Source organism: Ambystoma mexicanum, chromosome 14 (genome assembly GCF_040938575.1).
Source record: "Ambystoma mexicanum isolate Mex_15411 chromosome 14, UKY_AmexF1_1, whole genome shotgun sequence".
In the NCBI taxonomy this organism is placed as follows: domain Eukaryota; kingdom Metazoa; phylum Chordata; class Amphibia; order Caudata; family Ambystomatidae; genus Ambystoma; species Ambystoma mexicanum.
This window is the reverse complement of record NC_090940.1, coordinates 106,983,656-107,005,168: the sequence shown is the minus strand read 5'-3', so window position 1 is coordinate 107,005,168 and position 21,513 is coordinate 106,983,656. Positions and strand designations below refer to the sequence as shown.

The 21,513-nt window shown below is 48.6% G+C and overlaps 1 protein-coding gene across 4 annotated transcripts in view; it reads right to left on the bottom strand.

The window, feature by feature from the left end:
• The window catches only part of PSEN1 (presenilin 1), an 855,645-nt gene that overhangs the window by 374,389 nt on the left and 459,743 nt on the right, over nucleotides 1-21,513 (bottom strand). For all 4 annotated transcript variants that reach the window (XM_069638637.1, XM_069638636.1, XM_069638638.1 and 1 more), the window contains exon 7: nucleotides 18,944-19,042. In XM_069638637.1, the coding sequence (XP_069494738.1) occupies nucleotides 18,944-19,042 (99 nt within the window). The remainder of the gene's footprint in view (nucleotides 1-18,943; nucleotides 19,043-21,513) is intronic.

The following is a 21,513-nucleotide window of genomic DNA, read 5'->3' as shown; positions in this document are numbered from 1 at the left end:
CCCCCAATGAGTGGAAGGAAGGCTCTTAGAGCTAGCCAGATTGCTCGGAGTTCCTGCCAGTTGATGTGAGACTCCTGCCGGGTCCAGACTCCATGGACGCTGTGACTGTCCAGAGTGGCTCTCCAGCCCTCTAGGGAGGAGTCCGTAGTGATGGTGACCTGCAGGGACGGCTGCCAGATGGGCTTGCCCATCTGCAGGTCGCAGTCCCTGGACCACCATGTGAGGTCAGAGTGGAGAGAAGGCGGTATGCTGACCAGCTCCACTTGGTAACCCTTCTCCTGATTCCATGAGGCTGCAAATTGCGGCTGTAATCTCCTCATCCTGAGTCTCATGTGTGGCACAGCCAGGAGGACTGCTGCCATGATACCCAGTAAGTGTTGGTGCCACCAGGCCAAGGTCACTGCCCTGGTAAGGAAGTGCATACTGGCCCACTTGATGGCCGTAATCTTGTCCTCCGAGGGAAAGACCTTCTCAGAGCTCATATCCCAGATGAGGCCCAGGAAGGTGAATGTCTGTGTGGGCTGTAGGTGAGACTTTTTGAGGTTAATAGTAAACCCCAGGTTGTGGAGCATGTTCATAAGTGCACAGGAAGTGTGGGTAACCTCCTCCGGAGATCTCGCCCTGACAAGCCAGTTGTCCAGGTATGGGTAGACCCGAGGAGGGCTAACACTGCATTGACGAGTCTGCTAAATAACCTGGGTCTTCGAGGCCAAAGGGCAGCACCTTGTACTGTGTAAATGAAAGCCCATGATCCTGAAGTGCAGGAAGGAGCGAGGAGGTTGCCAAATCGGGACGTGTAGATAGGTGTCCTTCAGATCCAGGGAGCACATCCAGTCTCCCAGGTCTAATGTCTCTGCAATGAGTGCTGGCGTAACCATCTTGAATTTCTTAAGAGGGAGGAAGAGGTTGAGGGTGGATAGGTCCAACACAACCCTCAGGCCAGCCTGGTTCTTTTGTATGGCGAAAAATCCTGGAGTAGAAGTCTCATCATCTCTGGGAGGCTGGAACTTCTTCCACTGCCTGGCGCTCGATGAGCGACTGGATCTCCACCAACGGAGTTGCCGTCCCAATCTGTGGGAGGGCAGTGAAGGAGGGAGGAGAGGGAGGTACCAGTAGGGGACACCCCGTGGATACTACAGAGAGGATCCAAGGGTATGCAAAGTTCTGGGTGTCCAGACATTTGGTCGACTGAAAACTGGTCGAGTGAAATTTGGTCGACGCAATTTGGTCGAAAACCAAATGGTCGAATTTTTTTTTTATTATATATTTATTTTTCGGGTTTCCGTTTTTAAAAAAATGGGGGTTTTAGAAAAAAAGGGGGTTGGGGTCCCCCCCCAAAAAGGGGTGAAAAAAAACAAACAAAAACAATTCGACCATTTGGTTTTCGACCAAATTGGTTCGACCATTTGTCTAGTCGACCAATTTTTTGACCAAATGTCTGGTAACGAAAGTTCTGGCACCAAACATGTACTTGTGAGGCAAGCCTGCCCCGAACAGGAGACACATGGACCCGAAAGGATACGCCATGCTTTCTTTCCTTCTGAGACTGCTGCTGAGGAGGGGGACTTGAAGAAGCCCTTGCTAAACCCCATTTTTGTTGCTTGCGCCGGTGCTGACTCTGCAAGCCATCAGGCTGCCCCAACCTCAGTTCCTGGAAGCCCTGGAACCCGCCGAACGACCTCCCCCTGTCGGAGCGTTGATGCGACTGGGTGTACGCCCTGGGCGTGGCCTTCATTAAGATAAAGACTTAGCAGTTTGCGAGCTGTTCTTTTCATCTAATTCCTTGTCGGTGGTAGAGTGAAAGAGGGCACTACCCTCGATTGGAAGGTCCAATATCCGTTCCTGGACATCGGGGTTAAACTTAGTAGCCCGAAGCCAGGCCGTCATTCTCATGTCTGCGGTGATGCAGATAGCCCAGCCAGAGGTATCGCTGTGGGCCATGGTGGACTCCATGACGTCCTGTGCTACCAGCTTGGCTTCTCCTAGACCCGCCCTGAAGCGTGCCTGGCTCTGCATCAGAAGTTCTGGAAGGAAGTCCGCTATTTACCGCCAACCGCCAAAGCCTCTGGTTAACGGCTGCCAGCATGGCATCTGCATTGGCTTGACACAGGTGCAGCGAGGCTTTGGAGTACTGCTTCTTCCTCCTTGCCTAGCAACGCAGAGGACGAGGAGGCCAAGGACGACTGAGGCTTAGAGTAGACTGGTGCCAGAGCGATCACCGAAGAGTGCGGTTGAGGATGCGCCGACAAGAGTGTATCCCCCCCCTCCATCTGTGTATACTTGGCATCGAAGTGCTTGACGTCCTCCATGACAGGTTGGGCCGAGTGTGGCTTGAGCCACCCCTTTTTGGCCAGAGCCATAACATCTTTCTGCATCGGGATACTTGTCTTGGTAGGAGGTTTTAGGGGGAGGACATCTGCCAAGACCCCCTCCTCGGGCTGCTCCACCTCGGGTGGAGGAAGGCCCAAATATTCTGCCAAGCCTGTCGTGGAAGGCCTTCGCTGACAACGGCCTGTCAGGGTCCTCCTCCTCGTCTGTAGCCACCAGAGGGTCCGGCTGGTCTGCTGGGTGCTGCGGTGTGGAGACCGGAGACAGAGGCTGGAGCCACCCGAAATGTGGGAGGCAGGGGAGCTGTAATCGAAGGAGCTGGCAAAGGCAGCGGTGACTGCGCTGGAGCCTGTGGTGCCAGAGCCATGTGAGTAGTGACTATAGGCGCCAGTGGGGTGACCGGAGGGAGCAAGGCCCCGACTGTATCCCGCACAATGGCCCCCATCTGAGGGTTTCACATAAGCGCCAAGAACCTTTCGAAGAACCTGTCTTTGGAGGCTGAAGAGGTGGCAGGTGATATTGACGGAGTGGCTGGGGGTGCTGGGGCATGAGCGCACTGTCTGGTTTGCACGGGGAACCTGCCCTGCGCTGCCAATGCATAAACTGTAGGCTATGTACCTGGTTGACACCAGTCCCACCTAGAAACACCTTCCACCTGCTCCATTGCTAGGAGTCGCATCAGACGAGCGGCCATTTTGTCGAGCTCCATGTCAAAGTCGTGGTGCTTGGCTCCATGGGCCCGGTCTCCTTCAAGACTCCTGGAGTTGTAGCATGAGGCCTATCCTGCACCTCAGGCCGAGGCCTGGTAGGCGTACTGCCCTCGGCAGTCGCCGGTAGTGCTGCGTGCCGGCGTGCTCTCTGATATTAGGCCGGTACTAGGGCGTTGCCCTCGGGTGTACACCCTGTAAAATAACCTTGCGGTCCCTCAGCACTGCTTCTGGAAGGATCTGATGACCCCTACTAGGCTGGTAGCTGGACTAGCCTCGGTACGTGTGCTGGTGCGAGAACCTGAAAGGTTCCACCCACTTGGGCGTTTTCTCTGGAAGGAGTCGCCTTTAAGGGGTGCAATGGAAAATAGCTGCCCTCCCTTGGGCCTTGATCCCTGTCTGACAAAGTCCTTCAAGTCCTCTGGAGGTGACCTTTTGAAGAGCTCCCTCCACCTAGCTAGCCTGTTCTTCAGTGCGCGTGGAGTCAGTGCGTTGCATGCGGTACAACCTTCCCAGCCGTGGTTGGGCCAAGGCAGAGGAGGCAAAGAGCGTGGGGGTTGGATGTAGGGAAGAGCCCCTCGCAGGCTGGACACCTGCTGAAGCCCGCTGAAGTCGACATGTGCCGGAGAGGAGCGTGACGCCAGAGGACCAAGTACCTGAATGACAAAAAGAAGAATAATCTGGGTAAGAGCGGGTCGTATTACATGGCCGAAGCCAAACCCAGGAGCGCTGGTGAAATCAGCCCGTTCCCGTCGATGCGCAAAAGGGGACTGAGGAGTGGTGCTGGTTGAGGAGTCAGGGTAGCGCATGCTCCCAGGGCCACGGCACGCCTCTAAATTAAAGGGGGAAGAAGGTTTTTCTGGTGAAAAAGGTAGGAAGGGATGCCCATGCAGTATGGAGGAAAGGGGATGGGACGTAAGAGTAAAAGGCTGCACCCTCACATTTCCAAACATAGTATGAGGCAGGCCTAGCTAGGGCAGGTCATGTCTGGAAGGATGATGGTTGTTTTCTAATGAAAACATATTTAGAAAACACACTGCAAATTAGATAAATTCCATCTTTACTATATTTGCAATTGAAGGGTTCCCCGTCAGATCGACAATGGGTTGATACATTGAAACTGCCATTTACACCATTTGAGCAAATTCTCAATATATGCCCAGCAACTGAAGGCCTGATATCAAAACTATACCTTGCACTTTTGACCAGGGGTCACTTGAAAACCCCTAACACACAGACTTTGTGGTAGAGAGATCTGACACTTCAGGAAGACACCAACATATGGCAAGTCATGTATAAGGCTGTGTGGTCCACCAACATAGCAATGCAGTATTAAAAATGCACAATAGTAGGCTCCTTTTTAGAAGGCATCTTACCCCTCTCAGGCTTTCCAAAATGTATGCTGCCGTAAATACCTATTGTTGGAGGAATTGTAATGGTATTTGTGATCATTGGCATGTATGGTGGGATTGTCCCCTGGTAGAGCAATACTGGAAAGAGGTTTTGGCATGAATCGAGGACCTAGATGGCATCGAAAGGGAACTGGGCCACTTATTGGTGTTTAGCCTGGAACCTCAAGGAAACCAACATGTCATCTTATTGCATATGCCGAGAAATGTAATGTTGGCAGTAGGAGTGTGTCATACTATTTGCTGGAAGAGGAGCCACCTACAGACCAAAAAAGAATAGGATACCGAAGCATCCAAACTAAATTAAATGGAAAGCCTAACTGCCAATTTGCTTGAATCACACTCGCACATCGACATGGCATGGCCCCGCTTCCTGGAACAATATATATCCTAACACATATCGAGACTGGGAAGGTCTTCACAATCAAAGAGGAACTGGACGCTTGCCACAGGGACCCAAAGAGACTCATATATATATACACCTGATTAAAATCTCCAAGCAGCTAGAATCACTCAGCAGTTGGTACTAAAGCTCTCACCATAATAACAGTCGCACATGTTGATCCCATACTTGCACATTACCTCCATTAAGATAGGGGAAGGTGAGAGGGCAAAAGTGGACACGGCACTGTAGCCTTTCTGGTGTGATAAATCTAGTTTTTCTGATTTACGCCATTATATTGTACAGGCATTATGCAACAGCCACTCAATATTTTGAAATGTTTATACCCCCTGTATAAAAACTCAATAAATTTCAGTTTAAAAAAAGAAAAAAACACCACCACCTCTGCAGTCTGAGATCCATGGGACGTTTCCCAACACTTGGCAAAGATGCATACACTCTGCCTTAGCTCCTACCAGCTTAGGTCTGACTTTGAATAAAAGGACAAACCCCTCTGTGCCCTTAGGCTACTCAGTTACCACCCCTTCCCAAGATCAAGCCCGTGCCCACACTAGGAGCAAAGAAGATGACAGCAGTCAAATGGATAAACTCCCAGGAAGACAGTGAGCCATGGACTCCTGACCAATGCCAAATCTACAGCAGCGACGTATCAGGTGTCTGGCAGACAGACTGCAGCCTAGGTGACACTCCCGACTTCTTGCCCATTTAAAACTTTTTTTTTTTTTAGACGACAGGTGTAACAAACCCTGTGGACTAACTGGTGTACATTCTGAGTCTGGACATGCTTTCCATTCACCCAGTACCAGCCATTGTGCATGAAGGGGTCTTCTCTATCACCAGGGAATGCAGACTGTCAGGGCACACTGCCGTGCAGGAGGTGGAGCAAAACCATAGTTTTAGCTCCCACTCTACCTCTGCTTCCGCAATCTGAAGCATCTAGCTGACTCTCCTGACATTGCTGATGTGATTATATCCAACAAACTGGATTTCCTCACAGTAACTGAGAAGTCAACAAAAATAGACATGCCGTCTGCTGAACTGCTATCCTTCAAACTCCCAATATACGGCTATCAAACCATACTCCTTCACCTTATTTACAGGCCTCTAGGTGCCATCACCTTCTTTGAGGAGGACATCTACTGACAGCCAATACCAAACCAGGATCCCAAATTACTCTACTGGACGACTTCAACCTCGGCCTCTAGGACCCTAATGATGCAAATGCATCCCTAATTAATGACACTATTACACAAGTAGGCCTCACACAACACAACAAACCCACTCATATTAAAGGCAGAACATTGGATTGGCTTGCAGAAGTCAACTGTGACATTAATGTGACTGACATCACACGATGTGCCTGGTCAGACCACCATTTTATTACCTTTACTATACCCAAAATCAAACAAAAAAGCAAGCACACCACTGAGTCACCACAAACTCTTGCCAGAAACAAACGCAATATTACCATTGAGAATCTGAGACCTCTGATAAAACCAATCACCTCTGAAATTCTTAACTCCTCCAACACTAATCCCACCTCCCTATTCGAACTTTATAACACCACATTGGAACAAGCCTTGAACCAAATAGCACCACTTAAACTAAGAAAGACTAAACCCATTGCTCATATGAACAAATGGTTTTCGGCAGAATTATAGGCACTTCGCAATCTCAAGAGAACAGCTGAATCCAGCTGGAGAAAAGCCCCATCGATCTCCACCAAGGAAACATTCTCACAGACAGCAGCCAAATACAAAGCGGCTATTACGAATGCCAAAAAAGAGATCTTCAATACAAGAATACACAATGCCAAATCTGGCACAAAAGAGCTCTTTTCCATCCTAAGAGAACTGGCATCACCTGTGCCCCCTACAGATGATTGCATCAAGGACAAAACTTGGTGTAACATCCAACAAGCGCTTTCAAATAAAATAGCCCTCCTGCAGGCCAAAATTGAATTAAAAAAAGCCAGTCTCAAGACTAAAGACCACAGCAGCTACTCGCATAGCCCGCCTCACCCAGAATGCCCATCTAATTGCCTAGTTGATTTATGTCCTGCCCCAGTCATTAAGGATGGGGCCAGAGACCTCGTCCCATTCATCACTTCCCTAATCCATGCCTCGTTCAAAAACGTAGTAGTCCCGGACAACCTCAAATGGGCGTGTGTCCCATCTCTGCTCAAAAAACCTAACCTTGACCCTAACACACGCACTAATTACAGGCCCATCACTACAGTCCCTTTTCTCCTAAAAATATTACACAGAGTAGCATACCTCTAAATACAACATTTGGAAGATAACAACCTCTTAGGACGGCGACAATCTGGTTTTAGACCCAGGCACGAGACAGAAGAACAAGTTACTTCTTACCCTGTAACGTTCTTTCGACGGGATGTTCCTCCGACGTATTCCTCATCTTAGATATCTCCTTCCAGCTCTGCTGGCCTCGGAAAATTTTTCTCTAGAGGGCGCTGCGCGTCGACGTCCTTCGTATCGACGTTCGACGTCATCCTGCCTATAAAGGCCGCGCGCAGCGTCCGTTGCTCAGTTCCGTTTTGTAGCCCACAGTATTACTGTCTGGACTAGACTAATCACCCTGAAGGAGCGTAAACTGCAACAACAAGGGAAGTAGAACTGCGGGGATGGATGGGAGGGTCGATGAGGAATACGTCGGAGGAACATCCCGTCGAAAGAACGTTACAGGGTAAGAAGTAACTTGTTCTTCAAAGGGAATGTGTCCTCCGACGTATTCCTCATCTTAGATAGGCTCCCATAGCAGTATTCTATATTCGGAGGAGGGAGTACTGACTTCACGCTGTCTTCTATTGATGAATAGAATGCAGTACAGCCCTTCGAAACCTAGTCTCTTGACTGGAGGAGGAATCCAGATTGTAAAAACGTGTAAAGGTATGGACAGACGACCATGTAGCGGCCGCACATATGTCTTTAACCGGCACGCCTCTTTTGAGGGCCGATGAAGCTGCAATACCTCTGGTCGAATGAGCCCTAAGATTTTGAGGGAGCTCTTTCCCTGCCAGTTTATAACATTCCAGAATGGCTAGAATGATCCATCTGGAAATGGTCTGCTTAGTTATTGGTAACCCCAGCTTGTGACCTGTGTAACCTACAAACAGCTGGTCTGCCTGTCTTATCCTGGCTAGTATACTAATGTAAAAACTTAAAGCCCTCCTAGGGTCTAGTCTGTGTAACCTCTCTTCCTCTTTCCCCGGGTGAGGAGGAGGATAGAAAGATGGTAGGGTAATCTTCTGAGTGATATGGAATTCAGAAACCACCTTTGGGAGGAAATTAGGCTTCACTTGCAGGACAACTTTGTCTTTGTTAAAGATTGTATGAGGGGGTTTACAAGAAAGAGCTTGTAATTCGCTCACCCTTCTAGCAGATGTAAGTGCTATTAATAAAACAGTTTTAAGGGTAAGGAATCTTAACGAACAAGAATGGAGAGGTTCGAAAGGTGTACCCATCAGGAAAGTTAGTACTAAGTTTAAATCCCATAGGGGAACTTGGAAAGGTCTTGGGGGATAAACATTGGTTAACCCCTTTAGAAACTGTATTACCAAGGGTAATTTGAAATAGGATGGTTCTTCCGCAGTACGCTTAAAGATAGATAGCGCTGCGAGATAGCCCTTAATGGTGCCAACTTGAAGGCCTGAATTTGCCAAATATAGTAGGAAGGACAAAACCATTGGTGTACCACAAGAAAATGGGTCGATATTCTGTTCTCTACACCAGCTACAAAATCTGTTCCAACGACAGCGGTATAAAGACTTTGTTGCTGGCCTCCTTGCCGAAAGCAACACCTCCATAACATCATCAGGGAGGTCCCAATCCTTGTACCTCAGCCGTTCAGAAGCCAAGCGTGAAGGTTGACGGTTTTGATGTCTGGATGGAGAACCTGACCTCCCTTCTGTGAGAGTAGGTTCTCTCTGAGTGGAAGTCGAATTGGAGGGCAGATGGACAAGTCTAGAAGGTCCAGGTACCACGTTCTCCTGGCCCAATCCGGGGCAATCAGGATCATGGTTCGCCGGAATCTTCTCAACCTCCTGATCATTTGAGGAATGACAGGGACCGGTGGGAACGCGTACAGAAGCGGAAACTCCCAGTCCACTATGAACGCGTCTCCCAGAGCTCCTCTCGGAGGAAATTCCCTTGAGCAGAATAGGTTGCATTTCCTGTTTAGGCTGGTGGCGAACAGATCTACCTGAGGGGTCCCCCAAAGGGCGAAGATCTCTTGAAGGACTTCCTGAGCTAGTTCCCACTCGTGGGAGACTGTGTTCTGCCTGCTCAGAGCATCCGCTGTCAAGTTCTTCTCTCCGGCTAGGTGAACTGCCGATAGAGAGATTCCTTCTTGGATTGCCCAAAACCAGAGCTGCATCGCCTCTCTGCACAGGGGTAGTGATCCTACGCCTCCTCTTTTGTTGAGGTAATGCATGGCCACCGTGTTGTCCGTCATTATCAGGACGTTCTTCCCTTGTACAGCTGGCAGGAAAGCCTTCAGCGCAAGTCTGATGGCTCTCAGCTCTAACAGGTTGATGTGTAGTCTGGACTCCGATGGAGACCAACGACCGCTGATGGTCAAGTCGTTGGCGTGGGCTCCCCACCCCGTGAGTGAGGCATCCGTGACTACTGTTCTCTCCGGCCAGGGTTGCCAAAACTGTTCTCCTTTCAGAATGTTCTCCTGACAGGCCCACCACTGAAGGTCTCGAGCCACCCTGCCGGGAACCTGAAGAAGATCTGTCATTCTCCCTGAGAATTGTGACCACTGAGTCCTCAGTGCCCACTGGAGGGATCTCATTCTCAGGCGAGCCTCTGGCACAAGGAAAATGCAGGATGCCATGAGGCCTAGCAACCTTAAAAAGTCGAAGGCTGGGAGACGTTGGGCATGCTGGAACTTGGTAACCATCTGTAGAATATCTTGAGCCCTCACCTCTGGTGGCGAGGCTTTTCCCAGGGAAGTATCCAGGATCGCTCCTATGAACTGGAGTCTCTGCGATGGTATCATTTGTGACTTCTTTAAATTGAGGGAGAAGCCCAGTCTGTGAAGGAGGTGGCACACGTGATTTAGCTGGATCTGAGTTTGCTCCGGAGAAACAGCCCTGATCAGCCAATCGTCTAGGTAGGGGTAGACGTGAATCCCTTCCCTCCTTAGACTTGCAGCCACTACCGACATTAACTTGGTGAAGACCCTCGGGGCGGAGGTCAGCCCAAATGGCAGCACTCGAAATTGATAGTGAGAGTTGCCAATTGCGAACCTCAGGTATTTCCTGTGTTTGAGATGGATAGGCACATGGAAATAAGCGTCCTGAAGGTCCAGAGATACCAACCAGTCCTGGAACTGAAGGGCCTGGAGGATCTGAGAAAGAGTGACAATCTTGAATTTGTCTTTTCTGAGGAATTTGTTCAATTCTCGCAAGTCCAAGATGGGTCTCAGTCCTCCGTCTTTCTTCGGAATGAGAAAGTAAGGGGAGTCCTCAGAGTGGTTTTGGGGCGGCTGATGCAGATGCCGATGGTAAAGAGGCACCTGCTGTTGCTGCGGCTTTAGAATATCTACCCCGTCCACCTCGGGTAGTTCTTCTTTGACCCCTTTGAGCCGGTCGTCCTCTACCTCTTCCGAATGCGGAGTAGAAGCGAAAGGACTTGCCCCTCGCAGAGGTTCCTGTGGGACGAAAAGGAGTCTGACGGATTGCAGCTCCTAGGGATTTTGCTGCAGCTTTTGAAGTTTGCAGTTTCTCTAAACTGTCATCCGCCTTTTTCCCGAACAAAGAAGAGCCATCGACTGGCATGTTCAAGAGCCTGGCTTGCACATCTGGGGCAAAACCCGACTTTCTCAACTAAGCGAATCTCCTGGTTGATGTACTTGCCGCCATTGCTCTGCTGATACTGTCAGCCGAATCAATGCCCGTCTGGAGGGATTCGCACATAGCGTCTTTACCGTCCTGTATAATATTCAGGAACGCATCCCTTTCTTCTCCCTCCGGGATGCAGTCAGCCGCCGTAGAAGCACACTCCCAAAGTGTATGGCTGAACCTAGCAAGGGTGCAAGTAGCATTAACAGACTTTAACGCCATGCTACATGCTGAAAAGACTTTCTTTGCCATAGCATCATATTTTTTATCGTCCCTGTCTTGTGGGACTGTAGGATAAGCCGTCTTGACATCGGTAGAGGATGCTGCTTGTACCACCAGACTTTCTGGGGATGGGTGTTTAGACAAAAACTCTGGGTCTGTGGAAGATACCCTGTACTTTGTAGACAGTTTTTTATTTACTGCTGGTATTACATCTGGGGTTTCCCAGTTTGTCATGATCTTTCTCTGAAGAGCTTTATGAAAGGGCACCACAGGATCCTCTTGTGGGCCTTTGTCAAGAATATCCGTGAGGTCATCTTGTTGGAAAGATTGTGAAGGTGCAGACCACCCCATGAACTCTGTAATCCTGGCCATTAAGGCTCTGTAGGGGGTTTCAGCATGCTCCCCCGGGTCTGGCTTAGCAAACTCCACCTCAGGGGAAGTGTCTAACCCACTTGCCTCATGTAAAGAATCATGAAGATCCTTTAATCTGCCCTCTTCAGAGGAAAATTCCTCTCTAACTGGGGTTACAGGTCCCTGTAACTCAAATGTGTCTTGTTCAGACAAATCACCCTCTTCTAAAATTGAGGATATAGTTCTCAATTGTTCTGAACTCATAAAGGGAGTAAATCCCATTTCCAAGGCAGAGGGTGTCGAACTTGTCATTATTGGCCTCGAAAGCGTCGATGTCGTCGACGGCTTCGAGCGTGGCGTCGAAAACAGAGGTGGAGGCCTCGAGGACCTCGACAGAATTGGAATTCTACTCAACAATATCGAAGCCATCGACGTCGAGGGCCTGGGGATAGTCACTGGATGTGTGGTAACCGTGACTTTTCGTGGCGTCGACGCCGGTGTCGAGGCCGGCGTCGAGTCGACAGACCCGTGTGTCGAAGGGCCCCTCGACAACGGCGTCGAAGACATCGACCTCGACGGGACCTTCGTCAACGGCGTCGACGGAACCTTCGAGGAAGGTTTGGAGGTCATAGTCCTGCTCGAGGGTTCGAAACGCGCTCGAGAGGTTTCTTTCGCCGGGTACTGCGACTCGCGGCGTTTTTGACCTTCGGGTCTTTCGACCAGAGCATCGCTCTCGGCAGTCTTCGAGGGGGTCGAGGCCGCTTTCTCGAAGACGCTCATCATATTCTTTCGGAATTCCTCCCATTCAGCCCGGGAACTATGTTTCGTGGGGCAAGGGATTCTTTTTGGCGAAACAGAGGAAGAGGAAGACGGAGAAGGGGATCTTCGACGTCTCCTCTTCGAGTGATTCGATCTCGAGGAGTGATGAGACCCACTCCGAGACCTGGAGCGCGAATGGTGACGAGGAGACGAATGTCTCGACTTCGTCGATGAAGAAGAAGCTTTAAAAGTCTTATCTTTCTCCAGCTTCCCCCTACGCTCCTTCAGGGCCTTAGCTGTCATGGACATACAGTCCTCGCACTCCAAACAAATGTGTTCAGCTCCCAAGCACCACAGACAAATTCTGTGAGGATCGGTCAACGACATCTTTTTCCCACAATCTCGACATTTTTTGAAGCCGGATCGAGGAGTTGTCGGTTCCGACGAGGAAGCCATCGAGTACCGATCGAATAACTCGAGGTAAATAGGATTAATCTGACTAAGAACTGAGCAACGGTATTCCGAGGCACCGAGTAAGCGCGGAAAAACGCAACTGAGCAACGGACGCTGCGCGCGGCCTTTATAGGCAGGATGACGTCGAACGTCGATACGGCGGCTGTCGAGGGACATCGACTCGAAGGACGTCGACGCGCAGCGCCCTCTAGAGAAAAATTTTCCGAGGCCAGCAGAGCTGGAAGGAGATATCTAAGATGAGGAATACGTCGGAGGACACAATCCCTTCGAAACAGCCCTCTTGGATCTAAAAATCCAAATGGATGAAGTCCAAGACAAGGGTAAACTGGCCATCCTGCTCTTGTTGGATCTGTCCGCAGCCTTCGACCTAGTCGACCACCAAATTGTCACCAAACACCTTTCCTCAGCTGCTGCGTTCTCCCAGGATGCCACCAATTGGATTCGGTCCTTCCTATCGGACAGAACAACCAGGGTCTTCGCCCCGTCTGGCGGCGCTGCAGCTGACCCGGTTCCAAACCAATGTGGAGTTCCCGAAGGTTCCTGTAGCTCCCCCACGCTTTACAATGTCTTCACTAAGCTCCTCTTTGACCGCCTCGATGACCTGGGCGTCACATATACTAACTATGCGGACGACACTCGGGTCTCATCGCTCTCACAGGGAGCTTTGACGAGGATGTTGCAAAACTGAATGAGATCTACCTTGAAATCCAAGCATGGATGCCTCTGCTTAAATGACGATAAGACGGAAGTGCTTATTGTCGGCTCACAGGCCCGTCTCAACAAATTGGACCCCAGATACCAAACCTTCACCAATGACGGCAACATTAAAGTGTCAAAAGAGGTCAAAACACTGGGGGTGTATCTTGACTACACTCTCTCACAAATCAAATCAACGCCACCATCTCATCTACAGCCTATACCAATAAGCTTATAAATGCCTGTAAAACATTTCTATCCACCAACAGCTGCCTCACACTGGCAAGAGCCCTCATACTGTCGAAGTTTGACTATTGCAACACTCTCTTCCTAGGTTCCACAAACCACAACTTGAACAGACTACAAATGCTCCAAAATAACGCCCTCTGATGTGCTCTCAACCTTCCCCGCAAAGCCCACATCTCCACCTTTAGAAAGGAATCTCACTGGCTCCCCATCCGCGAGGGAATTCAATTACGGGCACTGGTCATTACACACAAATGCCTATATCGGACAGACCAACAATACTTATCTGACAAATTCACGAGACAGAACTCTACCAGACCAACCAGATCCCCCTTACCTACACCAGCTCAACATACCAAAATTTAACTTGAAAACAGCTGGCGGAACAAGTTTTGCCATACTAGCAGCGAAATACTGGAACGCACTACCTATGACAATCGGAGCGGACACCTCATTCTGGTCATTCAGAGCCAAAGTCAAGGAACTGCTCATAACCCAACAATAGCTTGTCCATTGCACTTGGCTATACTCAACTGATCCATTATTTTATGTAAATCCTACGCACATCATTCTGATATTTGTTTCCTTCTTAAATGTATACTATGACGACGGCAGACCAAGCTGTAACCTGGTCCTGCCACAATCCACTGTGCCCTAATCTTGTACCATTTTGTAACCTGGGTCCCTTCTTCCTGTCACTGTATTGTAATTTTCTTACTTGCCTCTGTATGTGCAACCATCTGTAACCATTGTTAATCCTAAAGAATCAGTGCCCAGTTACCCCAGGGTTCGGCTGCACTCTATAAATAAAACAAACTAAACTAAATAGCTTTCGGCTACTGCCAGTGGCCATACGATACCCCCCAATAAAAGCCACTGGTTGATCCATTGATGGCTATCAAATAAAATACTAGGATGATGGCTAAAACAGCTAAGACCATAACACAAGCCTTCATGATTAAGGATCAAAGTTATAGTGAACCATTGCCTTTTATATGCTTTTTCACTTCACCTTCCTCTAACACTCACCATCTGGCTGTGCCCCCTACTTTACAGTACTTCAAGCTAACAGCCCATGAAAAGGCTTCCCCAGTACAGACTACCTCTGTTGCTTCTATTGGCGTGCTACACCACACGTAGACGAGTACACAACCACGCAATGCTGGCAGCCCTGTGGGCTTACTGGCAAGGAGAACATGGACTAATTGTCACCGAGTCAACTCGTCTCCTGATGCAAACTGGTAAAAAACATCTGTATAAACTGTTCCATTGCCCCCAGGAAAATACGATTGTGGCACCAAGAGTGGCAGATATATTCACACTAAACCGATTGCCTATTTAAACAACTCAAAGGACTGAATTTAAAGTATATACCTTTCACGAGTTGCCTAGTCAAAGAGAATTGTATAGTGTCGTTACACCATCGGTTTAAATAAGGCTTTGGCCAATTGATGTTCAGTCTTCACTATCCGAGTGCTTCTAGTGCAAACAAACCACTCAACAAAATAAAATGTGCAGTTTGCATGGTGATGTGGGACAGGATACCAGAACTCCCCTTGTTGGTAGATCTTCCAGAAACAGAAAATGATGTCAATGAAAGCACAACATGGGGAATCAAACAAGCGCAATCATGGAAAGCGGTCTGTTCTATTCCAAATTTAACTGAGATTACATGCAATGGTGGTCAGAACATTCCAATAAACAAACCGTGTACAAAGTGTACTTTCAATGTATCAAAACTGTTTCCTAATAAAAATAAAATCAAAATGAAAAACAGAAGCATGTACTGTAAAACGGGAATCACTATGTACATATCTAGAAATTAGAGAAAAACAAAACAGCCAGGTTAAAATGCGAACAGTGGGGTTTATTCTCCATAAACCATTCCACTACACATGAGAAGAAACAAATAGGATGGGTGTAAACCAATATGACCATTTTGGGAGGTGTTAGTATTACAAGCAAGGAAATAAGTGGCTGTCTAAGAAAAAATATGTTTTAAAAAAATGATGGTTGCTTGCAAATCAAATTTGTATTACAGAAAATGAAAAGCTGGTATTTTGGGACAAAACAAGTACTTTTAGAAAATGACTAGCTAGATTTCTTCTTTGGGATAAAAACTGATCAGCAGTGATTTGGGAACAAAACACCTACAGTGGCCAATAACGACTGCAGGTATTTCATGTTGAGTTGGGGGGTACGGGGGATACGTCCTGATGTTACATTATTTTCCTAGGTGCAAGTGAACACTTCCTTGCCGCTATAGTACTTCCTTCTTGACACGTGATGAGGCATTTCATAATCTGGTTTCATACCATTGCATGACATTAATGCACCATCTACAACTGTGTAAGCCCTACATCTGCTACTTGAACCTGTACCATCTCTTTCCCCAAGCTCTAGCTCTTTCAGACGCATCTGCCCCTAGACATAGCTTTGCTGTCAAGGCCATAGACTGCGAGATCAATGACATTTTCATTCCTGCGTATTGCAAGTAGTTTCTTAGGGCCCGAGTTTGGTGGTATTGCATCTGGTAATACCGTAAAACGCAATCACTGCAAGGAAATGAGATAACGGCAAATCTCTGCATTATGTAGTTGTTCATTTTCTCCAGTAATTCTCCATTCTGGAGTCCCTTTGCACATCACTGGGGATAGGTGGTAGTACTGCATGCGGCAATGCCAGATTGGTAATATTGTCAGCTGTACTGCATTTGTGCGGAAATGTTATTGTTTGCTTGTTAAATGCTTACACAGCAAGTAAATACTACGGTTTCAAAGCACCCACAGGGAAAAGGGAGGGAACAAGGGAGTAACGTTAAAACACAAAAAATATTAAAAACAGTGGAGGGAAAAGGAAAAAAGGATGAACCTACAATGCCTTGTGCGAGTATTCAGAATGTGCAAGAGCAGCAAGGAAGAGGGAGGAATGGGTAAGAGCTGGAGAGTCCGTGTTCGTGGGGGAGCTACAGATATAGTGCATGGTATGGTGAGTGCTACAGGGCCTGGAGCCGTGTTGGGTGTAAGTGTGAGCCTCCGAGGCTGAGGGTGTGCCAGAGCAAGTGCTGAGGGTAGACAGAAGCTGGGGCAATTGGGTGTGGTAGGTCAGGGACACAGAGGATGCATAAGGGCCCAGGACACCAATCACAGCTACTGTGAACTCAGCAGAGGAGAGAAGAAGGGAAGGAGGACGCAAAGTGGGAAGTCTTGAGGAGCTACCGGAATTTAAGAAAGTCCTGCTCAAGGCGCAGAGGGAGGGGCAGGGGGAGGCTGTTCCATAGGAGGGAGCCAGCTGAGGAAGGCGATCAACCTCCTACCCTGTGTGTTTAGCAAAACGCTTTACAAACAGAGTTGGTGTCAGAGGATCGTAGCGGTCTAGAGGGAAAGTATTTAGTGAGATAATGTTGAAGATATTAATTATGAAGATAAAATTAATTATGTCCACACAAATGCAGGTGGTTTTTCCTGGGTTGATACCAAACCCTATAAATAGGCAGAGTAGTAAAAAAAAGGGGAGGAATTTTCAAATACTGGCCATTTTACCACTGCACCAAACTCTTAATGAAGCCCTATAACTTATAATATTACTGAAAATCTCTGTGCAAGGTGCAGGATGGGAAAAGGAAGGGAAAAAGCAAGGTAACAATTGAGATGCTAAACTTCAAATAGCATGTTCAGGCTGTTGCATTACCTGCAAAACCTTTGACCTTTTTGCTGATATCTTGGAACAAAGTTTAGGTGCATGTTTTACAAACCTTTCTTGGTGGAGGAAGGAAGGGATTTGAGACCAAAAACTTTTTTAAAGGAGCAGTGCAGCTTGGCAGACCGTTAAGTATTTGAATATTAGAGGAGTAGTTCACTAGAACAGCCTGTAAAACAGATGACTTAACCAATCTCCACTATTAACTGGAAAACTGGTCATTAAGATACACAATTTGGTCTCATCCCAATACTCTGTTGGTGAACTTGAGGAAGATCAACATCTGTTACTGTGGAGGGAGCACTGTGGGGAGGGACGATGGACAACATCTGCTTGCTTCCTTCGCTTATAGAACATTAGGGCAAGTACTCATGGCTCACCACTGTATGAATTGAAACTTCTTACTAGCTCTCAAACAGTCTCACGTTTCTTACTTAGCAGCTCATGTGAGTAATCCTGCGATTCGTCCTGAATCAGAAGACTTTTACTCACGGGGCTGTTTTGTTGTTCTAAAGTCATGTTCTCTGTAATAGGTGCAATGAGTACTTCGTTTTGGCCCAAGGGCTGGTATGTTATACATCAATCTTACCCTCAGATGTCCACTTAGTCATTGGTCATGTGTCTCTGAAGATCCCCCTTCTATCACGGTCCATCAGTGGTTAACATTGGCTCAAATCTTGCTTGGCTTCTTTTATTCCGGGGCTTTGGGGTATCAAACTGGAACTGGATCTCTTTGTGAGGGATCTCTGCTGTCCCCTGGAGTTGGTTACTTTTGTTTCGGTCTTCGTGGGGGCAAACTCAGACTTACCTGGCTGATACCACAACTGCTGCTGCACCGCCCCAACTCTGCCGTTCACCCGGGAGGGTGGCTGGTATCCATGAAACACAAAAAAGAGTTTTGTCTCTTCTCTCTAGCTGAGCTTCCTTGCACAACCTTCAAGGCCCTTCGGAGGCAACTATCTCTCACCGGTGTGCCCAAGGTTTCCCCGTACCTTGATTCGGTCCCTCGGCCTATCGCTCTGCTCTGCCAGGTTTGCCATCGCCCTGGTAGAACTGCTCCTTCTCGTGCATTGCCTTGGTCAGTGTGTCTCAGTGTTCCACCTTTTAACCATGTGGGGAGAGCCAATAGGTACTAGGTGTTTGAAATTAAGGTCAAGCGCCTGACCCTGCCTGAACTTATTAGTGGGACAGGTCCAATGCATTGCATGGGTGGTACGCCTTTCAGCCTCAGACCTCCTCTTCCTCGGCTCAATGCTTGGGTAGGAAAGGGGGAAGGGGGGAATCTGGGAAGTTGGATCATCCTATAAAATAGGATGGGATAGGGGTATGTGGAAACGGCGGATAACGTGTCATCAGGCATTTCTCCCCCCAATCCTCAAGGACCCCTCACCCAGATGATCCTCCCGCACTTGTCCACCCCCAGGGTCTAGATTCAAAGGCGATGGCCCTGACTTGGCAACCTGAGTAAGGGATCCCTGGGGTCTATGCAGTGAAACACCTTCTGGTTTTTCACATAAGGTAGGGCAACCCCTCATAAAAATAGGGCAAGACAGGTTTTTCCTTTCCTTTTATATAAATAAAAGTCTTTGCCAACAAACATACCACCACTGCGTCAGACTCTTACTTCTGCACCCTTACAACACCATATGCAACACAAGGGAATACAAGGTCAACTCTGGCTTAGATTGCAGCTATACTCATTGGAGAGCAAATGATTTGATATTTTACGTCAAGCATGCAGAGACAAGAGACTAATCTCCTGCTGTCGAAATGAAGCACTCACATGAGTAGATCAGCGCTGGGAACAATGTCTCATTTCGCTCCTGGGCCGTTTCCACCAGCATACGCAGGGGCCCCTTTGGACACAGGACAGCAACAAGATCTATGCAGAAAGAAATTAAAAGGCAAACAATCAGTATTCACAACACAAACCCTATTGGCGAAAAGAGGGGAAACTAATCACACAATCATATTTCAAAATTAATTTTCTTTTCTGAATCACAATGGAAACAAATGCACCAAGAAAGAAGAGAATACCATTTTCACACTTAAGCAACCTTGAATAGATTTAGAAAACCCAAATATTCAAGTTAATGTTTTCAATAAAACCTTTCTTTAGAATACTACCAAGTTCTGTTCTGTCCAGGGACACCAGATAAAACATGTATTTGTTTCAGATATTAGATTTCGAGTCCGATCTTTTAGTTCTTTTAAGTCTGTATCCTACAGACTCCAACATGGCCACGTGTAGGGAGAGGACGTGAAGCGGATCTCTCCCTCTGTGCCCCGCTGAATCATGGCAAATATACGAGTGAAGTACACCTCCAATGTGGCGATCACCGCAGGGAAGGAGCGGGGCAGCGGGTAGCAGATCAGGGGACACCCTCAGTGTACACAAGCAAAACAGGGGCAAGAAAGAAGTGCTGCCGGACAGTGGAGTGAAGCACTGCAGAGCCCGTCATGGAGAGGGCGGCCAGCAAGGGACTGATCCCCTGCTTCCCAATGGAGGTGCGGAAAGGTGGGTTGCCGAACTATCAAGAGGATTAGGCTCCTGGGAGGGCTTTAGCCCACAAGTGCACTTGCAGTCAGGCAGCAGCGTTTAGGTGCCACGGGGAGATAGACCCACGCAGCAGACCAGTGCACCGGGAGAGTATTGTGGAAGTGCTGCAAGTGCTTGTGTGCACCTCCTCCCTAAACAGCAGACTGCCAGCAGGTGCCTGCCAGCAGAGGGCAAGGGAAGGCCTGCGGAGAAGCAGGAGAGAGCAGGCCCAGCTCCACTACAGCGCAGTCAGCCAGTGAGGGGTAAAGGCCCGGCCCCGCAACAGGGAAACATCATTGAGGGAGCAGAGCAGCACAGGTGAGAGCTGCGGGCGGCAGAGGGCATACGCCGGGAGGAAGAGGGAAGTTAGCGGCCGAGCAGCCCGCAGCCCCAGCAGACGGAGAGCGGAGTAGTCCACCGATGCCCAAAGGGGGCAATCCAATTAAAGGGGAAGGACAGATCTGCACACACGGAGCCTTTAAGGACGTGCAGCAAGGTCCAGAACAGCCCACGGGACACAGGTGGAGAAGGCCGGTGGCTGCAGATGGGCCCCCGGGTGGTGAAGACGTTGGTGAGGGCCTGGACAGGAGCAGCAAGGGCGCACCTAGGCAATAAGATAATATTGGCACAGCAGTGCAAGGGATTGGCATGGAAGGAACATGGAGAAGGCTCAAAAGGGGATAATGGACTGGTTGATGCCACGTACAAAAGGGAAAACACCACTGGGGAGGTCAAACGCACCTAGCTCGCTTCCCCAAACACCTAAAACTACGGAAAGGGGGCTACAGCGGTGCTGGCAACAGAAGGTGCAAGAACAAGGGGCCAAGAATGGACTGGATTCAGCTGGGAAGCATCCCCCAGGTACAGGTGACAACAATATGGCTGCTAGTACCCAAGAGTTAATCCAGTGACTGAAATATTTCCAGGACCAGCTTACATCCTCAATCCAGAAGCAATTTTTGGCACTCAAAAGAGGAGATTAAACAGTCCACCACAGAGGTGAAAGCTGAGATAGGAAAACTGGAGGAAAGAATTGATAAGACGGAACAGGCACTTCAGGACCTGGCTGACTACGCCAAGAAGGAGGATGAAGTAGAGGGCCAATTGGCTACGCTCTCTCAAAAACTAGAGCTCTGGTGCGATGACTTAGAAAACAGATTAAGACAGTCTAATATTAGGAGAAAGAGCCTTACGGAAGACATTGCAGACCAGCGATCGGAATGACATGATGCAACAATGCTTCGAGGGATTGGTTACCGCTCTTCTGAGTGCAAGTATCAGAATCGACAGATTACACTAGTGGACCCTCAACGCGTAGAGCCGGGAGCCAGGCCACTGGATGTGCTCGCTGCAATGACATTTTATGGCCAAAAGGAGACAATTTTGAGAGCGGCCAGATTGCAGCAGCACCTCGAGGTCAATGGGAAAGAAATCTCTCTCTCTCAAGATCTGACTCAATCCACACTTCAACAAAGGCAAGTCATGGGCCTGATCAAAAACGCTCTCACGATGAAAGGCGCAAAGTATTGTTGGACCTTCCCCTTTGGACTCCTAATTACATGGGAGGGGAGGCCACAGCGAATAATAGCATTGGAGGAAGGAGAATGCATCCTGCGGCTCAACGACAAGGGGGTGAAACTTAAATTACCCCTTAAACTGACAGGGAGTAGTAGGAGAGGCTGGGAATGGATGCACGTCCCAGGGAAGGACGGCGGTGGAGGAATGGGCAGTATAAGAAGCTGTGGATGGAACAGTGGGGTCTCATCGCTCCCAGTGCACACAGGATGGACGGAATAGCTTGGAGAAAAGACAGT